This window comes from Sminthopsis crassicaudata, chromosome 1, assembly GCF_048593235.1.
Source record: "Sminthopsis crassicaudata isolate SCR6 chromosome 1, ASM4859323v1, whole genome shotgun sequence".
Lineage (NCBI taxonomy): Eukaryota > Metazoa > Chordata > Mammalia > Dasyuromorphia > Dasyuridae > Sminthopsis > Sminthopsis crassicaudata.
This window is the reverse complement of record NC_133617.1, coordinates 442,215,360-442,236,594: the sequence shown is the minus strand read 5'-3', so window position 1 is coordinate 442,236,594 and position 21,235 is coordinate 442,215,360. Positions and strand designations below refer to the sequence as shown.

Here is a 21,235-nt window from a genome sequence, read left to right as displayed (position 1 = left end):
AGTTAATCACTTTTAAAATGACTGATGTTAGGTTTGTCCTTTTTTGTTAAGGTTTAAAAATTTATGTGTAGATTTATCTATCATTTCATATATATAATGTGATATACTGAAAGAGGACTAGCTTTGGAGTCAGTAAGAAACAGATTCAATTCTTGAGACTGGGTGCGAGTGCCTAATCAACTCTCTGAACTGATGGGTTTAATGCATTATTGAAGGGAGTTACCATACCAGGGAGTTAGCATACTTTGCTAAAATCACACACAGGTCTGGACCCCCCCAAAAAAGTTTTTTTCTTCTATATAAATTTCTTTTTAGAATTTTTTATTTTATAAACTTATCATTTTATACTTCAATATATATGAATTTATGGACTTGCATTAAGTACAATTTGTTTTGAAAAAAAGCATGTTAAAATTAGCAAACAAAATTGCCATAATTATTTGTGCTCTTATTTTTGTTTGCTGCATATGCATTCTATTTAAATATTTTATTGATTGTCTTTTTTTGTTTGTTTTGGTATTTCTTTCACTATACATTAATTTATCCTCTCAGACCCTTCTCCTCATCCTATTAGAAGTCCTCCTTTATAATAAATATATTTAAGAAGAAAAGAAAAAAAGGCAGAAGGCATATATTATCATTAGTTTTTTGAAATCATGATGGGTCACTATGTTTATCAGTTCTTAAATTGTTTAAAAGTCCTTACATTTTAATTTCCTGCTTTTCCTTTACATATATGTATGATTATCATCATCATTATCTAAGCTGTTTTCATGATTCTCCTCATTTCACTCTTCATTGGTTTATACAATGTCTTCCCAGATTACTCTAAATTTTTCATAATTATTATTTGTCATAGTGTAATAACATTCCATTCTATTTATATTATACAATATTTACCCATTCTCAAATTGATGTACCCTTATTTTGTTTCAGGTTGTTTACAACAATAACAACAAATGCGTTGCTATAAATATTTTTTAATGTGAATTTTTCCCTAATTTTTTTTATCTCCTTAGTATATCCCTATATAAATGATATCACTAAGTTAAAGAGTACCATACTACTTTCCACTGCATGCATTGATGAAGGTAAAAGATGCTATAATCAAACAACTGTTAAAATATCTAAGCCACCCCCCCAAAAAAAATATTGCCTTCAACAAAGACTGGCAACAAAGTTTGTAGCATCATAGATTTAGAGCTGGAAGGAATCATTAAAATTATCTGCTGCCTTTATCCTCTACCCACTATTTCCTGAGATAAGCAAAACACTTCTAACTTTTCAGGTGTCAAAGTGGAATGGAAACAACATTTTTTTTCCTTCTCCTCCCTTCCAATTAGCCCCAGACTGTTGTTAGATGATTGTAATAAGAGGAGCCAGTTTCATTTACACTGAAAGAGAAATAATTTTTTGAATGAATATTTATAATTTAAAATTATTGATTTTTTTTTTTTAGTTTTAAATTATATCTCAATCCAGTCACCATTGCTATTAAGTTCTTCTTTGTCAATGAAAATTAATTAACACCGACAGTGTATTCAGGGGGATTAGAAGTTCTCTCTGTTAATAATAAAATATAATTAATAATCTGTTTATTTGTACTTACATTTTTATTTTTATAAATTTATACATTGTATAATTATAAATGCTTATTTATAATTATAATAATAAATAACAACAGTAATAATAATAATTAATATTTATATAGCATCTACTATGTGCTATTTGTTGTTTCTTACTTTTTTCAGTCAAGTCTGATTCCTCATGACTCCATTCAGGGTTTCCTTTTTTTCTTTTTCTTTTTTTCTTTTTTAAAATAATAATAGCTTTTTATTTTTCAAAACACATTCAAGGATAGTTTTCAACATTCACTTTCGCAAAACCTTGTGTCCCAAATTTTTCTCCCTTTCTTCCCTTCTCCTCCCTCCCCTATATAGCAAGTAATTCAATATAGGTTAAACAAACACGTACAATTCTTCTAAACATATTTCCACATTTATCATGCTGAGCAATAAAAATCAGATCAAAAGGGGGGGGGGAATGAGAAAAAAATCAAATAACAACAAAAAAGGTGAAAATACTATACTGTAATCCACATTCAGTCTCCATAGTTCTCTCTCTAGATGCAGATGGCTCTTTCTATCACAAGTCTATTAGAATTGCCTTGCCATTCAGGGTTTTCTTAGCAAAGAGATTGATTTGCCATTTCCTTCTCTAGTTCATTTTACTGAGGAAACTGAGGCCAGCAGGGTTAAGTGAATTGCCCAGGGTCACACACAGCTGGTAAGTATCTGAGGCCAGATTTGAACTCATGAAAGAGGAATCTTCTTGACCCTAGATCTGGTGCTCTATGTTCCCAGGGAAGGCAGTGCAGTCCAGCAGGAAGAGAAATGGCAAGACAACTAGGATTCAGATTCTTCTTTTGTCACTTACTAGCTGGGCGATTTAAGCGTGTTAAGTAACTGATTCTCAGTTTTCTCATCTATAAAGTGAAGAGATTGAATTTGATGATCTCTAAGGCCCCTTCTAACTATATAGATCTAGGATCATGGGATCTTTTTAATTTCAGATTCAAACAGTTCCTGAAGGGGAGGTAGTTTGACATATTGTCTCTGACGTCAGAAAACCTGAATTCAAATTCTGCTTCCAAAGCTTGCTGCTTATTTAACCTTGAAAAATTCACAGAATTTCTGAGCCTCAGTTTCCTCATCTGTAAAATGAGGAGGTTGGTTTAGAGGCCTATAGGTCCCTGAGGTTTAGATCCTTGAGCTTATAAACATCAAAGATCCCTTTCACTTCTATAGCTATGATTCTGTGTTCTATAAACTGAGCAAGTGAGACACGATCTTTTCTAGGGCTGCAAGATGGCATATTAGGGAAAGAAAACCTGAGTTTGAATCCTGCCTCAGACACTTGATGAGCTGTGTGATCCTGAGTCACTTCACTGCTCCCAACCTATTTATACACCTGAAAAATGGAATTGATCATAGCATCTATCTCATAGGATTATTACAAGGACTAAATAGCATATGCAATTTTTTTAATAAATCTTAAAGCATCATATTAATGTTGACAGTTATTGTAATAAATATCTCACTTTTAGCTCTAAATTTGTGATGTTAATATATCAGAAAATTAGAAGTAATGAATTCATTTTTCCCCCTAATGGTGTCAGGGTCAGTCTAGAGGAAGGAATATGAATTTTCTTACAGTAGTCCAAAGAAATGAGTGACATTTGTATTAATAACTGAAGAGAGCAAGTCTACCTGACTTATGGTAATCAAGCCTCTTTGGACCTTAAACATAAGGAGCACTCATAGTTCAAGTGGGACCTCATCCAAATGAATAGTGACTTCTGTTGTGATACTCATATCAGTGAAACCTGTAACAACAGACAGAGCCAAACCAAGCCATGAAAATGAGAGCAATGTAGGGAAACTTTTAAAAAATATTTTATTTTTTTCCAAATACATGTAAAGAAAGTTTTTAACATTCACCTTTACAAAATGTTATGTTCCAGATTTTTCACCCTCTCTCCCCTCTTTCCCCCTTCCCCAAGACAGCAAGAAATCCTATGTAGGTCAAACATATATAATTCTTCTAACATATTTCCATATTTCTGATCAAAAGAAAAAAAAACACAAGAAAGAAAAAAGAAAACAGCAAAAACAAAAGGGTGAAAATATGATACTTTGTTCTACATTTAGTCTCTAGGGAAATTTCAAACTATATGCTGGGGTTCTTAGCCAAATTCCTTCCCTTATCTCAAGGACTTAAAAAAGATGAGCATGGTGTGTAATTGCTCAGACATTTTTCAGTCAGTCAGACCTCATTTGGGGTTTTCTTGACAAAGATATTGGACTGGTTTGCCATTTCCTTCTCAGTTCATTTTATAGATAAGGAAACTGAGGCAAACAGGGTTAAGTGACTTGCCCAGAGTCATCTAGTTGGTTGGGGTTCCTTGATCTTGAAGAGGATTAAAATTACATCACTTTGTTAAAGCCAAGTTACAATGTGTTTGACTGTGGCTGATCAGACCAAAAAAGATCAGAATGCTCTTAAGTGTTTAAAGCTGGATTTGAAATTAGTGAAGATGAGATTTCCTGACTTCTAAGCCTAATGCATTGTCTACTGAACCACCTAGCAGCTCCTTAGTCTGGTTATCTTTGGTTATGGTTTGATTCTGCCTTCTTTCATCTCTTCTCTCTGATTTTCTGCATATACAGGGATAAACATCCCTCCTGCCACAAATATCAATGGTGTAAATTAGGGGGAAGAGCTCATGTTTGGAGTTAAAAAACTTAAGTTCAGATTCTAGGTCTGATACTTTCCATTTGAGTGGCCTTTAGGAAGATGCTCAAAACTCCCTAGGTCTGAGTTTCTTCATCTAAAAAATAAAGAGGCTTTATATGACGGTCTCTATAGACTCCAGTTAGAAGGGAAGAGAGTAGATGGGGAAGGAAAGGGGAAAAGAAATCTTTAAAGCCAACTCTAAATAGAGTTCTATGACATCACAGATTCCCTTAAACCTGAGAGATTTATAGTTCTATAAATTCCATGATGATTATCCCTAACCCAGAGCTTTAAATACTAGCATTTATACAGTACCTGAAAGTATTTTACATGTATCATTTTATTTCTTACAATAGATCTGTTAGGTAGTAATTATTGTTTCCATTTTACAGATGAGGAAACTTGAGTCTGGGAAAGGTTAAATGATTTGAGCTAGTGAGTATCTGAGACAGGATTCAAACTGAGATATTCCTAACTCCAAGTCCAGAACTGTATCCACTAGATGAAGTTAGGGTAAGTCTGATGATAATTAGGCAATAACCAAAATAATAATAATTCAGATATAGAAATATAAACCTATCATTTTAAAATTTACAGAATGCTTTCCTTACAATGATTCCATAAAGTAGGCATAAAGTAGTGTAAATATTTTTAACTTCATTTTACAGATTAGAAAAATGAGACTCTGGCACCCTGTGTCTCCATGATTAGATAATTAGTGTCAGACCAAAACTGAAACCTAAACCAACTGATTCTAAATCAAATGCCGATGATAATTAGGCAATAACCAAAATAATAATAATTCAGATATAGAAATATAAACCTATCATTTTAAAATTTACAGAATGCTTTCCTTACAATGATTCCATAAAGTAGGCATAAAGTAGTGTAAATATTTTTAACTTCATTTTACAGATTAGAAAAATGAGACTCTGGCACCCTGTGTCTCCATGATTAGATAATTAGTGTCAGACCAAAACTGAAACCTGAACCAACTGATTCTAAATCAAATGCCTTTTGACCACACCTACTACTAGCTGTGAAAATGGTATTATGCTGTGTGACCCTGGGCAAGTCACTTAACCCCAATTGCCTCAGGGGAAAAAAAAAGAAAATGATATTATGAAAGAATATCTCTTTCCTATTTATGTTGTATATTAGAAGCTCTTAGATTTCTAAGGTTATTTGGCCATGTCACCCTTCCTAGTACAGTATGTGAAATGCTGGGATCCCTCCCTGAAATCTTTCAAAGCAGATATCTTCCAGTGTCCAGCCTGAGATTATTCAGCTTCCTTATCAAGGAAATGAACTTGTTAAATCTGTTTTTAAGGACCCCATACCCCCTAACCACCAAATTCTGGGGAAGGATGTATTGTTCAGTATTAGCTGAAATTCCCCGGAAGAAAAAAAAGATAACTATAAAAGAAATGAAACATAAGAAGAAAAATATATATATACCAGTTAAGCTTTCATCCTGGACACTTTCTTATGTGCGCTATCTAATAACTTTAGAGATCTAAATCTTAGCAGCATGCATTTCTGGCCCCCTCTCATTACAGGACAATACAATATTTGTGGATTTCCTCATTATCAGAGATAGTTAAAACACATTTCATTACAAATAAAAGGATAGTTTGTATTGTCTTCTTTAATAGCTAAGGTATCAAATAAAGATAATATTTTAAAATGATGACTTCAGATGGGTACAAACTCACCCCTCAAAATAGTGAGGGCTCAGAAGTCATCAAGGATATAACTATCCCTGACCTTTTGCAATAGCAACCTCACAGCTCAGATCCTTCATTCTCTGTGTCAAGGGATTCAGGCAGTTTACTTACAGATCTGGCATATCAGACCTTCCCAGGTACACATAGGATGAAGGGACACATGTGAAACAACCTGGGAGCCTCAGTCCTACCAAACTAAGGTATATTGCTGACAGGATGTTTCACTTGAGGATGTTTCACTTGAGTTTCTCTCCCACAGTTTTCCCAAGACAATCAGCTTTGCAACTCCAGGTATACCATTGATCTAACATACCAGTCCAGAAGTTTTGTTTCTCCCTGCTTTCATCTAGTGCCTGCAGACATTTGGAAATTACCAAAAAGGACTCGGATAAAGAAAAATTTGAAAATAAGTACTAGTTGCTGAGTGGAATTTGATCTTAAGGAATGGAAACTTGATAAAGAAGTGATGGACAAAATCTAAGGGAACAACTGGCCACCAAACTGAGATTCAGAGAGCAAGGAATTCATTCAGAGAGCAAGAACAGTTTTAACTTAATACCAGGAGCCTAGAAAGAAATGCAGAATATTTAGACTATATAAGTATGTGCATATATATATATATATATATATATATATATATATATATATATACATGTGTAGACAATACATGCATGGGCAGCTAGGTGGTATAGTAGCTGGAGCAGGGGCCCTGAAATCAGGAGGATATGAGTTCAAATCTAGCTTCAGACACTAACTAGCATTATGAGACTAGGCAAGTCGCCTAAGTCTGTTTGCCTCAGTTCCTCATCTATAAAATGAACTGGAGAAGGAAATTGTAAGGCTAAATTAGTGTCTTTGCCAAGAAAACCCTAAATGGGATCAAGAAGAGACAACAACAAATGTGTATATATATATATATATATATATATATATATATATATATATATATATATATATATATATATATATATATATATATATATATATATATATATATATATATATATATATATATATATATATATATATATATATACACACACACACACACACATACATACACATATATATATATGCATATATATTAAATATATATCCACATAAACATGAAACGAATCCTCTGGAGTTCATGTATTAGAATAAGCTACATTAAAGAAAGACCAGATAGTATTATTTAGTGTTTTTTTTTTAAAGATCAATCTAGAAAATTTAGAGATAAAATAGAGAAAAAGTTGTAATGTCTAATCATTACTTTAATACCTATTTATCTGTCTAATTAAAAAAAACACCTTATTTATTGTTTGCCTTGTATGGTACCACAGTATGGTATAGTGGTTAGAGAACTGGCTTTGGAGCTACAAAAGCCCTAAGGTTCAAACCCTATCCCTGACATGCTATTTCTCACTTAATATTTTCCTTTAATTACATGTAAAGAGTTACAAGTTTTTTTTCTCCCTCCCTTTTCTCTTCCCCCTCCCCAAGATAGCAAGCAATCTAATATAGATATGACCAATATAGATGTATGTATGTATGTATATTTTGAGGCAATTGGGGTTAAGTGACTTGCCCAGGGTCACACAGCTAGGAAGTGTCTGAGGTCAGATTTGAACTTGGGTCCTCCTGACTTCAGGTCTGGTGCTCTAACCATTCATTGTGCAACCTAGCTGCCCCCACTTGATATACTCTTACTAAAACTAAAGAGAAAGTGCTGACTTGTATTGAGAAAAGGACTTCCTTAGAACTCCATATTCCCCACATAATCATAAATCTAGTCCTTTTAGAATTTGTAGCCCATTAAAACTTTTGTCATAATACACAAAATACTAGGCTGGAAATCAGGATGTTTGGATTTTACACTTGTCTCTGTCACTAACAACTGTTAGCAATGATTTTTTTGGCACTCAATTTTCCTACATATAAAATGAAGGCCCCTGGATTATATGATCATAAAAGTTGCTTCCAATGAGCTCCTTGAAGACAGGGACTATATTTTGCCTTTCTTTGTATTTCCATTGCTTACCTCAGTGTCAGAAACTTGATAGGTGCTTAGTAAGTGCTAGTTTAACTGTTTTTTAAATGTTATTAATATCTTCTATTTATTGTTGTTGTTTCAGTTGTATTCAACATTTTGTGATCCCATTTGGGGTTTTCTTGGCAAAGATATTAGAATGGGTTACCATTTTCTTCTCCAGCTCACTTTTATAGATGAGGAAACTGAGGCAGATAAGGTTAATTGGCTTGCCCAGGGTCACACAATAAGTGTCTAAGGCCAGATTTTAACTTACAATTATCTAACTAAGGAATTTAACCATGTTCCAAGGGGCTTTAAATATTAAAGGAAAAAATTCTAGTAGTTGTTCATTTAATAGGTGGATCAGCTTAGTAGTTCAGCTTCAGACACCTCAGAGAGCATTCTAGTGAGGGTAAAGGTTGGGGAGGAGAAGAAAGTTTTCTCTGTTACTCATTCCTTCAATTACTGCCCTCCACTCCCCAACACACAAACCATTGACCATGTCATTTGCAAGAAGACCGGGCATCCAGTCAAAAGTAAATAGACAGTGAAGGCTGATAGACAATCACCTGAAATACCCAGGAGGAGAGAGTGAGGGTAAAAAGAGATAGAGAAAGCTTAACACAGATAAGAGAAATATAGACATCCAAAGGAAGATACAACTTTAAGGAACTCAACTTCTACAAGAGAAGATTTCCATCAATATGTTGAAGAAAATACTTTTAATAGATAGGAGTTGTGAGTTTACACTTTGACCATGTGTTCTCTCTGAATGTACCTTGTTACCATTTATACTCTTAGGTTTTAAGCCTGCCCTTCCCTTGTACTCTGTCCCTTATTGAAAAGTATTCACCACCCTTGACTTTTGAAATAATGTTTTGAACCACATTATTTCTTTATCACCTTAATAAATACTTTTTTTTCAAAAAATCAGTTAAAGACTAGCTAACTAATTTTAAGGAAAAGTATACAGGTGGGGCTCATGAGCTCCTTAATGTTAGCAATAGATCTTTTTTTTTTCTTTCTTTTTTTTAATCAAAGCTTTCTATTTTCAAAATATATACATGGATAATTTTCAACATTCACTCCTCTAAAACCCTGTGTTCTCATTTTTTCCCTCCCTTCCCCAACCCCCTCTCCCATCAGCAAGTTATCCAATATATGTTGCACATGTGCAGTTCCTCTATACATATTTCTACAAATAGCATAACAATAGATTCTTTTTTTTTCATTGAAAGTATTTTAATTAATTAATTAATTTTAATACACATAGCTTTATGAATCATGTTGGGAGAGAAAAATCATAACAAAAGGAAAAAACCGTGGGAGAGAAAAAAAAAACACAAAAAAGAAGTGAACATAGCATTGGATACATTCCATTCCTTATTTCTTTTTCTGGATGCAGATGGCATTTTCCATCCAAAATCTATTGGAATTAGCAATAGATTCTTAAGGGGAAAGTAGTCAGCTGTTCTCTTGGGCTTTAAGTCACCAATGCAAGTGAAAATTTAGGAAACAGCTTTAAGGGGGTGCTACATAAGTATGATATTAAGGCAGAATATAAATTATTTTTAACAGGATCATTAATACATAGGAACATAGGTTTAGGAACCATAGAAGCCATATGATCCAACCCTCTCACTCACAAATGATGAACCAAGTTTTAGTGAGATTAAATGATTTGCCCAAAGTCACACAGCTAATGAGTCTCAGATCTTCTCTTAACTCCTGACAGAATATTATACACTATTCCATGCTATGTCTCACATTTACTATTACAAAACTACTGAAATATTGGTTAGCTTCTTCATCTCTCTTTTCCCATTAAAGACATCAATCTCACAAAGTCAACTTTGCTAAAAATCGCCTTATAAAAAAATACCACATGATCATTGACCTTGGTCCACATTGCCCCAACCTCATCTGTATTAAATTTATTTGGGTTATAGTTCTGGTGCTTGTAGTTAACATGATTTAATTTCATATAGGTCATTTGCTCATTACCATTGAAAAGAAGAAATAAAAATATAATGAGGGAGTGGTGGGAATTTCTCAGGATTCATGGGCTATCCTTTTTTTTTCCCCCATCCATCTCCCAAACCTTTGATATATAACCTTAGGTGCCGTATAATTTCACTTCAATCAAATGTGAAATTTAAAAGATTGACAAGAATCCGGTTCTGTCAGTCCTGAAATGATGGATTAATTAAAAGGAACACTTACTGATTCTGTGGTTAATCATGAGACCAAAATGACCATTCACTTTCTCTGTTAGAGACCAGTTTGCTTAGCTATGTTCTGTAGCCACAAATTTCAGTAGAAGGACTATGAAAAATATGGGCTGTTGACTCCCATGGGGGATTAAAGATAAGAGTGTGTATAATTATGTGGCTCAGGGTAAATCTATTATCATAATCAGAAAAATAGGTCAAAATGCAAATTTGTCTTTTACCCTTTGTAACTTTCACTTCCTCACCATAGTTCAGCCTCTCCAGCAAGCCACAGATCATCATTGATCTCTTAAATTGCCTCATCAGGTTCTTTTTTCTTACCCTCATCTCTCTTGACCTTCCTGTAGCATTTGATACATGATCCTCCTTTTCTCAAGCTCCAATAACACTGCTCTTATTTCTCACCACACTCAGTTCCTCCCTGACCCCTGAAGTGTGGATGTCCCTTGAAAAAGGGTCTGTCTGGCCTTCTCTTATTACTCTGCATAGGCAACCTCTTCTTATTACATTAGCTATCATTTCTATGCACAACTTCCACAGTTTTACTAGAAGCACCAATGGTCTTTCCCGCCCCATTTTGCCTCTTCCCATTAGTGCTTCATCATATACCTCACACTTAGTAGGTCTAAAACTAGATTCTAACAGCTGTTTATTTGTCCTAGCTTCCCTATTTCATTAGACATTTGTTACCACCACTACTAGATGGGACCAAAGGATATGTACATTAAAAGAGCAACATATTCCTTAACTGCAATGTACAGATTCAAACTCAGGTCTTGCTGACTTTAGGTTCAATGCATCTCCTAGCTGTCCCAAAACTGAAGTGAGAGAGACCTAATCACTAGATTTCCATCTGTAACTTACCTAATCTATGGACTACTTGTTGTAGTAAAAAAAAAAAAAAAAAAAAAAAAAAAAGCCCATTTGAACCATTCACAAATCTCCATCACCAGGAACAACATATTTGTGCTTCTGTGGTTGCCTTTCTCTCCCAAATTCCCCGGGGCACTTTTCCATCATGCAGCAACTACACTTCTCTTGATCCATTTGGTTCTGTGCTCAGGTGTGGCGAAGCAGTAGAGAAAAACAAACGTCTCATTACTTCAGACCAGAGAGAATATCAGCAGGAGCTCAAGAAGAACTACAACAAACTAAAAGAAAACCTCAGGCCCATGATTGAGCGGAAAATCCCTGAGCTTTACAAGCCAATATACAGAGTTCAAAGTGAAAAAAGGTAACATAAAGGCAAGATATAAAAATGATATTATTATGCACTCTTAACATTCTATCCAAGATATCCTACTTGCTTTGTCTTCTTATGTGACATTCCATCTCCTACCTCTCCCCCTTCAGCCAAGCTGTGCCTCATGCTTAGAATGCAATCTCACCTCACCATCACCTTTTGGAATCCTTAGAGTTCTTAACCAGGAGAGAAGCCTTTCTTGTTCCCATTAGTTGTTATTAAATTCTCCCATTTCAAATCATCATAAAGGGAAATAATAATTACATTAAAAACAAAAGGTAAAAATATAACTTGGAAAAAAACAAAAAGTTTTAAATATTATGTATATATTTATCCACTTACATATTGTTCTCCAGTAGACTGTAACAGAATGGTCTTTCATTTTATCTTTCTAACTCCAATATCTAACAGAATATCTTGCACCCAGTAAGCACTAAATAAATGTTTGTTGGATTAGATTTTGGGGATAAGAAATTTCTCCCTCTCATCCCGGGGGGGGGGGGGGATGACATTATTAATTTCCCTTTCTGACTGGCCTATCCCCTGAGAGTGTGAATTCATAAAAATAATATAGTAGGAACCTAGAGGATGGTAAGTTAGGACAATGGGATCCAACCTCCCTATGCCCTTCTCTTTGACCCTTCTGATGCCTTTTTATGGTGCCCTTTTATGCTGACTTCCAGCCCATAGCCTTCCCAAAGGGCTATATTTTTTGACACAGCATGAAGTGAAGACAGCCTGCCAGGCTAGCTCACTGACTTCTCTACTGAATGTGCTTTGCTCTCTGATAGGTGATTCCTCCCCCCTTCCCTTATATCCCCCCCCCGCCCCCGTTCTTTCAAAATCTGATTGATTTTTCTTACCTCACTTTTTTTTTTGTCTCTTCTGAATTTCAGGAACTCTTTCCACAGATCTAGTTTCAGGAAATATGAAACCCAGTTGTCACAGGGCCCCTAAGTAAAAGCTGCCTTCATCCATACAGAACGAAGCCCAGGAAGAGAACACTCCAATGCTTTGTTTAAAAAAAAAAAAAAAAAAAGACAATTCTCCACGACAACAGCCCACATATCCCTTGGCACACAGCCTCAGAGAGCTGGAAAACCAAATGTACAACACCCAAGGGAAAAGTAAAAATTTAATGACATCTGTCCTGAGCTGATTTTGGTGGGTGGGGAAGAATGTAGGAACAAAAAGGCACAAGGGATCAGCTTGAGGTCCTTGTGTATTTAATGAACCATGTATTTCCTAGGATTGTGCAAAACAAGGCCTTTGAAAAAAACCATCATTTCCTGCTAAATGACCAATCACTGTTTACTCAGAGGGAAAACTTCCTCTGATTTCTCTTTGGATTCAGTTGGATAACTCTAAATCACCTGAGGGAAGATGGAAAATGTTGCTGGAATTCCTCTTTAGAGTAAATTTGATTTCTCTATGGGATAGTGTGGAAGGAATTATTTCAATTGATATATAGAGAAGAAAACAAATCTCATTTGAAGTCTGAAAGTCATCCCAATGGCCAGTCATTTGGGGATAAACTACTAAATTATAAAATTTGTCCAGAGGTTAACTGTGGATTTATATAATTGCACAATTTCATTTTACTTATTGTTATGATGTTATTTAGAGGAATGCATTCTGAGCACTGATTTATAGGAAATATATGGTAGTAGCACACAAGAAATGAGTAGCCCATAGACAAACATTCACTCAAACCAATTTTCCTTGTATGCCTTTTCCTTTTTTGCTTTCTTTGTAGGACCACATTTTATGTTTTTGCTCTAGAGAACTGTTATCCTTCATATGGTATATTTGCATCTGTGCTATAAACGCTAAAGTTCTCAGTTTTACTGGCTTCTGACAGCTTTTTTTCCTTTTTTAGGTGAAGAACAAAGTTATATAATATGAAGTTTAAATTGTATATATTTTAAGTAACTATCTTGAACTGTTATCATAAAATGTAGCTAGAGTTCTTGGTACTTTTTATTTAAAAATAAAATTCTGATTTTCACTGCACAAGTGGTATTTTGTCATCCTTTTAGTTATTAAAACTACTCAGGGAAGAAGATAATATAGAATTAGACATGGCTTTTCTCTTAACAAATAGGAGAGCTCCTTGTATGCATTACCCAAACATGCTTTATTCTTGGTCATAGTTTTTTGGTTTTTTGTTTTTGTTTTGAAAATATGTCATATCAGATAGAATTTGAAAGACTTGAGTTTGAATCCTGTGTTTGACACGTATAGTTTGTGTGACCTTAGCAAGTCACTTATCCTTCAGGCTTCTAACGTACACTTAAAACTACAATCATTTATGCTGTAATGTGTCATATGTGTTCCCAAAAATCTTTTGCTATGCAGAATCACACAATAAAAACCACAAGGCTTATGGTAAAAATGAAGATGGAGGCAGAAAACTTCCAGCTATAAATAATTTATTTTTATGGCATTGTCTCTGATGGTCCACAATGTGTATCCTTTAGGCCTATTGCTTGGGAGGGAGTACATCTTCTCTCATTTCTTTAAAAACATTTTATTTCAAGCTTCACCTCAATATTTAAAGCTTTCCTTTTTCATGCACTGTTTGGCATTTTAAAAAGTCAAAATGCTTTAAGATGTTTGGGATATTGAACATGTGTGTGTTTTGTTTTGTTTTTACATTACAAAGTTTATAAAAGGGCTGGCATATATTTGAAATGTGTGCTTGTGTGCATTCTGTATCTTCCTATATGGGTATATTCAACCAGGTATAGTTTTTTTGCATTTGAGTAGTGTTTCTCATCTATGAAACTGTATATAAGCAAACATGAAACTTGCATTATACTCAAATTGTTCCTTAAAATAGCAATCATTTTGAAGCAAATTTTGCATTTTCAGAACAAATGTTATGGCAGAATTTACTGTATGAACTGCAAAACAGTGACTAACAAAGTTCCCTCAATTTAAAAAAAAATTAGGCTCTTCTAAACTATATATTTTTTAACTCTGTGGGTGCATGTGTGTTTTCTATATTTTTCCAAGAATTGCTTGGAGAAATCAAAGATCTAAGAGTGTGCCTTTTCAGCTCCCACTGGCGTGGTGTTATGTAATTTTAGATACCTACCTGATACCTCTTTCTCTATTCTCAATTTAGGATGCATTTGCAAAAGATAATGTAATGGCTTTTAGCTCATACTCCAATTTAAACATATAGAATAACAGGGTCACATATCTAGTAAGTGTCTGAAACTGGACTTCAACTCAGATCTTCCTGACTATAAGAATAGTTCTCTATCCCCTGTTCCACTTAGCTGCTCCTATTATTATGAGGGACTGATTTTATTTTATTTTTTTTTTAATTTTTTTTAATATTATATATATATATATATATTTTATAATATTATCCCTTGTATTCATTTTTCCAAATTACCCCCCCTCCCTTACTCCCTCCCCCCGACGACAGGCAATACCACACATCTTACATGTGTTACAATATAGTCTAAGTACAATACATGTGTGTGAATATCATTTTCTTGTTGCACAATAAACATTAGAATCCGAAGGTACATGCAACCTGGGCAGACAGATATCAGTGCTAACAATTTACATTCCCCTCCCAGTGTTTCTTCTCTGGGTGCAGCTACCTCTGTCCATCATTGATCAACTGGAAGTGAGTTGGATCTTCTTTATGTTGAAGATTTCCACTTCCATCAGAATACATCCTCATACAGTATCGTTGTTGAAGTATACAGTGATCTTCTGGTTCTGCTCATTTCACTCAGCATCAGTTGATTTAAGTCTCTCCAACCCTCTCTGTATTCCTCCTGCTGGTCATTTCTTACTGAGCAGTAATATTCCATAACTTTCATATACCATAATTTACCCAACCATTCTCCAACTGATGGACATCCATTCATCTTCCAGTTTCTAGCTACAACAAAAAGAGCTGCCACAAACATTTTGGCACATATATGTCTCTTTCCGCTCTTTAGTATTTCTTTGGGATATAATCCCAGTAGTAGCGCTGCTGGGTCAAAGGGTATGCACAGTTTGATAACTTTTTGGGCATAATTCCAGATTGCTCTCCAGAATGGCTGGATTCTTTCACAACTCCACCAGCAATGTATTAGTGGAGGGACTGATTTTATGAAGCAGAACTTATTATTTAAAAGTTAGTGAGTCACTTGAAGTCACTGAATCTTTTTTTCCAAACAAGTTTTAAAACCTTTTTTAAAATGCCTTTTAGTTAGTAATATCAAGTGTCCCCAAAGAGATTAAACCCCAATGATCCAGAGAAAAGTAAATTATTTTGTAAGTACATTTTGCAATAGCAGCCAAGTCCTCCCAGGAAGAAAATTTGCCAGTTCACACTATCCAAAAGGAATGATTTTCATTGACTGTAGACTTTACCTAGATTTGAACTATGATGAAGAATGAAAAGCTTTAGTCTCTATCCCAGTCCCTATCCTCATTCCCTTTCAGACGAGTCTGAATAAGCTCACTTACAGGGCCCAAATCTGAGTTGGCCTATAATTTTTCAGTCTTGGAAATGTAACCTGATTAAAAATGAAAAGCCTCATTTAGAAGTATTTGGATAGCCAACTCCATTTCATAACAACTCCTAAATAATTGATGTGAATAATACAACTTTATGGGACATTGTCATGTTTTCAGAAGCATTATTTTGGAAAAAGCAAACACTGGTTTGATCATTTGGTAGCTACCTGTGCTTTATCTATATTGAAAAGGCAGCACCTATTGGCTGCTGTTATGGACCATTTTTAAGAACCAGTTCAGATGCTTACTCGTTGTGTGTGTGACCCCACTTTCTCAACTGCAAAATAAAGAAAATAAAGTACAAAAAACCTCATAGGGTTGTTGTGAGGAAGGTACCTTTCAAAGCCCCACAAAAAAATGACTCATCTTCCCATTGTTTTGAAATAATGGAAACCAAGAACAATGATTCCAAATGTTCTTGGGACCAGGCAGTCTTTGGGAATTTTTTTTTTTTGTAATTTTTGGTCTAGACTTGTTAAGGACCATGCCTGAGTGAAGAGGCAGGTCAATTTTCTGAAATTCTCCGAAGCTGTGGATTGTGACACTTGAGGGAGTTTCAGGGCAGTCTTTACTGACACAGATGTTGCTTGTGGGCTAGGAATGATTGAAGGCAGAGGGAAGAGGAAAGAGGTCAGAGAACAGCAAGTGCCTCTTAGTCTCCTTGTATCATCATCATCCTCTCATAGAACGAGATCCATTCTACAGGTCTGAGTTAGACCTCCAGCAGCCGCTGGCAGGTGGCTCCCGTAGCACAACATAGACTAATGAAATATTAATGTAAGGAACTTTCAGTGAGGAAACTCTTTCCATTAATACAGATCAGTAATTGTTCTGTAACTTGGGAAAGACAGCATTTTATGGGGAAAGCATAGCTTTTAGAGTAAAAAGATCTGCATTTAAATTCTGCTTCCAAGTAACTTTGGGCAAGACAATATCTTTAGGCCTCAATTTCTCCATCTGTTAAAATGAGAGAATTAGAATAGATAATTTCTGACATCCCTTCCAACTTGAATTTGTGATCCTAAATTGGAATCTCATAGAAATAATCTGGGACACTGAGAAATTAAGTGAGTACTCAAAGGTCACACTGCCAGTATTTTACTACAGACAGGCTTTAAACATGTCTTCCTGATTCTGAGATCAATTCTTTATCTCACTGCCTTTTATCATTAAGGTTTTTTATAATTCCTTAATAATATTTTAATTTTATATTATTTTTATAATTTAATAGTATTTTATTTTCCTAAATATATGCAAAGATAGTTTTCAACATTTACCCTTGCAAAACCTTGTGTTCCAAGATTTTCCTTGGTTTTCCTTCCCCACCTCTTCCCTCCCCTAGACAGCAAGTAAGCTGATATAGGTTAAACATGTGCAGCTCTTCTAAACATATTTCCATATTTGTCTTGCTGCACAAGAAAAATCAGATCAAAAGAGGAAAAAAAAGCACAAGAAAGAGAAAAACAAGCAAACATTAATAACCACACAAGTTGAAAATACTATATCATTACATTTTAATGAAAGTCAATGGGAAAAGTATTTTTCCCATGTAATGTTCACTCTCTGGAATGATCAACACACTGAAAAAAAAGTGGGGAATTAATCAACACTCTCAGGCCAAGAGCAAGGTTCTTGATTATCTTGTGATTCCAAACAATATCCTAGGCTATTCCATGGAAGTAGTTGTCTTGCTTCATTTGAAAGTCATTAGAACAAAATCCAGACAATTCCAGACAACTGAAGCCTATCATTAAGGTGTAGAAAGCTACCAAAATTGTAAACTATACTTGAAAATCTAATCAGACATTGCCTAAGAGAGAGCAGTTCTTCCTAGAGACTCCTCATCTTGGCAAAGATTTCATCAGATTGAGAGCTTTATTCACATCCCATAAACAATTTTCTAATTAACCTTAAAATACAATCAGAATGTTCATTATCCTCATTTGTGTAAGGAAATGATCATTTGAAAATGGAACCAGCACTACTATTGAGTCAATTAACACACATTAAGAGACAGATACAGAAGGCCTAAATTCCAGTTCTGGATTCCAAGGCAGCTAAGTGACACATAGGATAGAATACCAAGGCTGGAGTCAGGTAGAGTAGCCTCAGACACTACTTGTGTAACCCTCAGCAAGTCACTTAATCCTGTTTGCCTCTGTTTTCTCATCTGTAAATAAAGCTGGAAAAAGAAATGGCAAACCACTCCAGTATGACCCAAATGGGGTCATAAACAGAAACAACAACAAAAAAAAGTTTTGATTTTTGCATCTATAAAATCTGTCTCAACAAACTATCTGAATTTTTAGTAGAGGGGGAGGGCAGAGGAAAAAGTCCTACAATAAAGCAGAAACTCTCTTTTGTGGATAAAAACGAAATTGGGAACCTGTGGCTCTGAATTACTAAATTTTAGACCCAGGTTTTTCATTTCCTTCAAGGTTCAACAAGATACCACTCTCTAAATGAAGTTATCACAATTCTAACCAGGTACTCTTCTCCCTAAATTATCTGACATCTGTTTTGATGTCATCTTGTTCTCTCTCTCTCCCCCTAAAATGTAAGCTACCTTGAGAGTAGGTATTATTTCACTTTTGTCCTTGTGTCCCCAGAGCCTAGCATGGTCCTTGTACATGTGTGGAAAGGGTGCTAGATCCCCTACCTCAAATTAATTAATCAGAGACATCTTCAGGTACAAAGAGAAAGCATTTATTTAGTCCCTGCAGGGAGAGGAGGCCCAGACACACACCTGGGAGCCATCCCAGATCCCACCATATGCTTGTGGAATCTGACCAGCTTCCCTCTTGTTTAAAAAGGAAAAGACCCAAGCCTTTTCATTGGATAGACTAAAAGGACATAACCATCCTTGACCAATGGTCACCAATGTTGTCTGCTTCCCATAGGTCATGTCCCTTCCTGTAACTTAGAGTCTGACCTTTTAGAGATCATGTAACTTAGGCCTAGTCTCATAAACTGAGGAAACTTGATCCAATCAGTCCCATTCCCACATAATTGGCATTTAAGAAATTCTTGTTGATTAACAGAATGATTTGGGCCTTGGATCTATGGGACTCTGTTTTCTTAACTGTAAAATAAATTGGAATAAATAAATTCCAAAGTCCCTTTTAGCTCGACTGTTCACAGGACACATTTTTCAACATCACAAGCAGTCTCCAATTAGGTCAATTTTTATGTTATTGTTACTCCTTCTGTCCTTCCTCTTCCTCCAGAAAAAGACAAGGAAATGGATTTTACTTTCATATCATTCTAAGAAGCACTTGCCACATAGTCATTTGAAGAAGAGGAAAGGAAGAAATGAAATTTAAAAAAAAAGAAAGCAATAAATCTCAACTCCAGGAAAGTTAGCAAACCCTCATGTCACACATTTATTATTTTTTTCTTCTTAAAAAGTGTTTTATTTTCCAAATACATGTAAACAGTTTTAAGCATTCATTTTTTTTATAAAACTTTTGAGTCCCAAATTTTTCTCCCTCCACTTCCCCACTCCCCAAGACATTAAAGATTAAATAGTTACACATAAGGGAGGCATCTATCTGACTTTATGAGAGGGATATTCTGGATCTCTTTTGCTTGGAATGAACCAATTGGTGTTGTATGATAAGAGTCAAATAGTGAAAGAGTCAAACAGTGAAAGCGCCAAGGTGAAAAGTGAACTCAACCAAGAAAATCTTACAGGAAAGTTCACACACGAATCAGCTTTCCTCACTTTTATTTAGTTCTCTCTAGTGGAACCTGTTTCTAGCTCATTCTTCTTAAAGGCAAAATGTGAATTCTTACAGCCCACGTGCCCCTCAAAGAGCCTGTCAGGACTCCCTGAGGGTGTGTCTCTTGATATTAAAGCACGCAATCTTCCCACTTGAAACAAAGCCACAGGGTGGCAATTTTCCCAGTTAATGATATGGAAGAGAGAATTTAGCAGCCATGACATGCCTGCCATAATTAAATTGAGATTCCTTGCTTCAAAAGTCGGGAAGTTTGTTTGCCGTCTGGAGTTCACTACACTGCTGCTCTGACTTGGTAGCAGGAGCTTTTGGTATCTCTAGATAAACATTAAGTAGTGGGTTATGAAATGGATTCAGAGTGAATTTCTCTGTATTAGGGCTCAGTCATTGATAAATACTGTGAACTGAGAAGAACTAAGTGACCTTTCAATGTACCTGGAATGTTCTAAATGATGGTTTTAATGATAGGATTTGAACTAGAAGGGATCTTAATTAGCATGTATCCCAATCCCCACAAATAGCAAACAATCAAACTAAGCTTGAACTCTTTTGAGTTCTTTGACTCTTCCCATGATGCATGCTCTTAAGCAGGAAAATCTGAACTCTGAGGGATAGAGAGAAAATTATTTCAACTGGGTCCAACTCATCATTGATGGCTTAAAAACTTTATCAACTAAAAAGTAATTCTAAAAATGAAAAATCCAAAAATTAGAATAGGCTGGGATACACAAGGACATCAAAGAATGTAATCAGTGGCAGAGAATTTAGATTTGAACCAGAGCCTCAGGAATTTGTCTCCCTTCTCTTCCTCCGATTATCTTTCAAAAGAATCTAATAGCATTAGCTCCTTGTGGGGCAGGAACTGGATTTTGTAATCAGGAGCTGTAGTCTTAAATTTGAAAAAGAAAGAACCTTTTGGACATTGTCCTTTTACCCTTGGTTATATTCATCCCTAAGAATATAAACTCCTTGGGCCCAGGGACTGGCTACGTATTGTGAGGGGTAGAGTTCCATACTCTGTGGCTTCCAATTAATGGGGAACCAGAGGAGAGACTTGTGCTTCAGGATAGGAAATAAAATACTGCCTTTGCAGTCTCAAGTGTGTCTACTAACCTAGACATTCATTCTTGCAAGAAAGTAAAATAAAATCTTTCATGCATTCAAAAAATTAAATAAAATAAAAGTGAAAAGTCCAACTTCATTTTTTACTTGTTTCCAGATGTTTTATTTATCTTACAGGTAAATGAAAGGACAGGTCACAGATTTCCCTTTGGGACATCAAATGGAAAAGATAGTGGAGCTTGTTTTAATGATATGCCCAAAGACGATAAATGTATCTTGGGAAGCCAGGTCATCTCACCTTGTAGTGCTTGTGATAAGTGTAGGCAAAGAGATCACTTAGGAAGATAACAGTAGCCTCTGCAGAGGAATATTCATTGCAGAGGAAATTCTGG

General features: G+C 35.2%; 1 protein-coding gene across 1 annotated transcript in view; it reads left to right on the top strand.

Moving 5' to 3' along the window:
* Nucleotides 1–12,552, top strand: part of DOCK8 (dedicator of cytokinesis 8) — a 324,685-nt gene extending 312,133 nt beyond the window's left edge. Inside the window, 2 exon segments of the mRNA XM_074280659.1 lie at nt 11,329–11,499; nt 12,405–12,552. Of these exon segments, the coding sequence (XP_074136760.1) occupies nt 11,329–11,499; nt 12,405–12,465 (232 nt within the window). The 3' untranslated portion in view covers nt 12,466–12,552.
* Nucleotides 12,553–21,235: the final 8,683 nt, after the last annotated feature.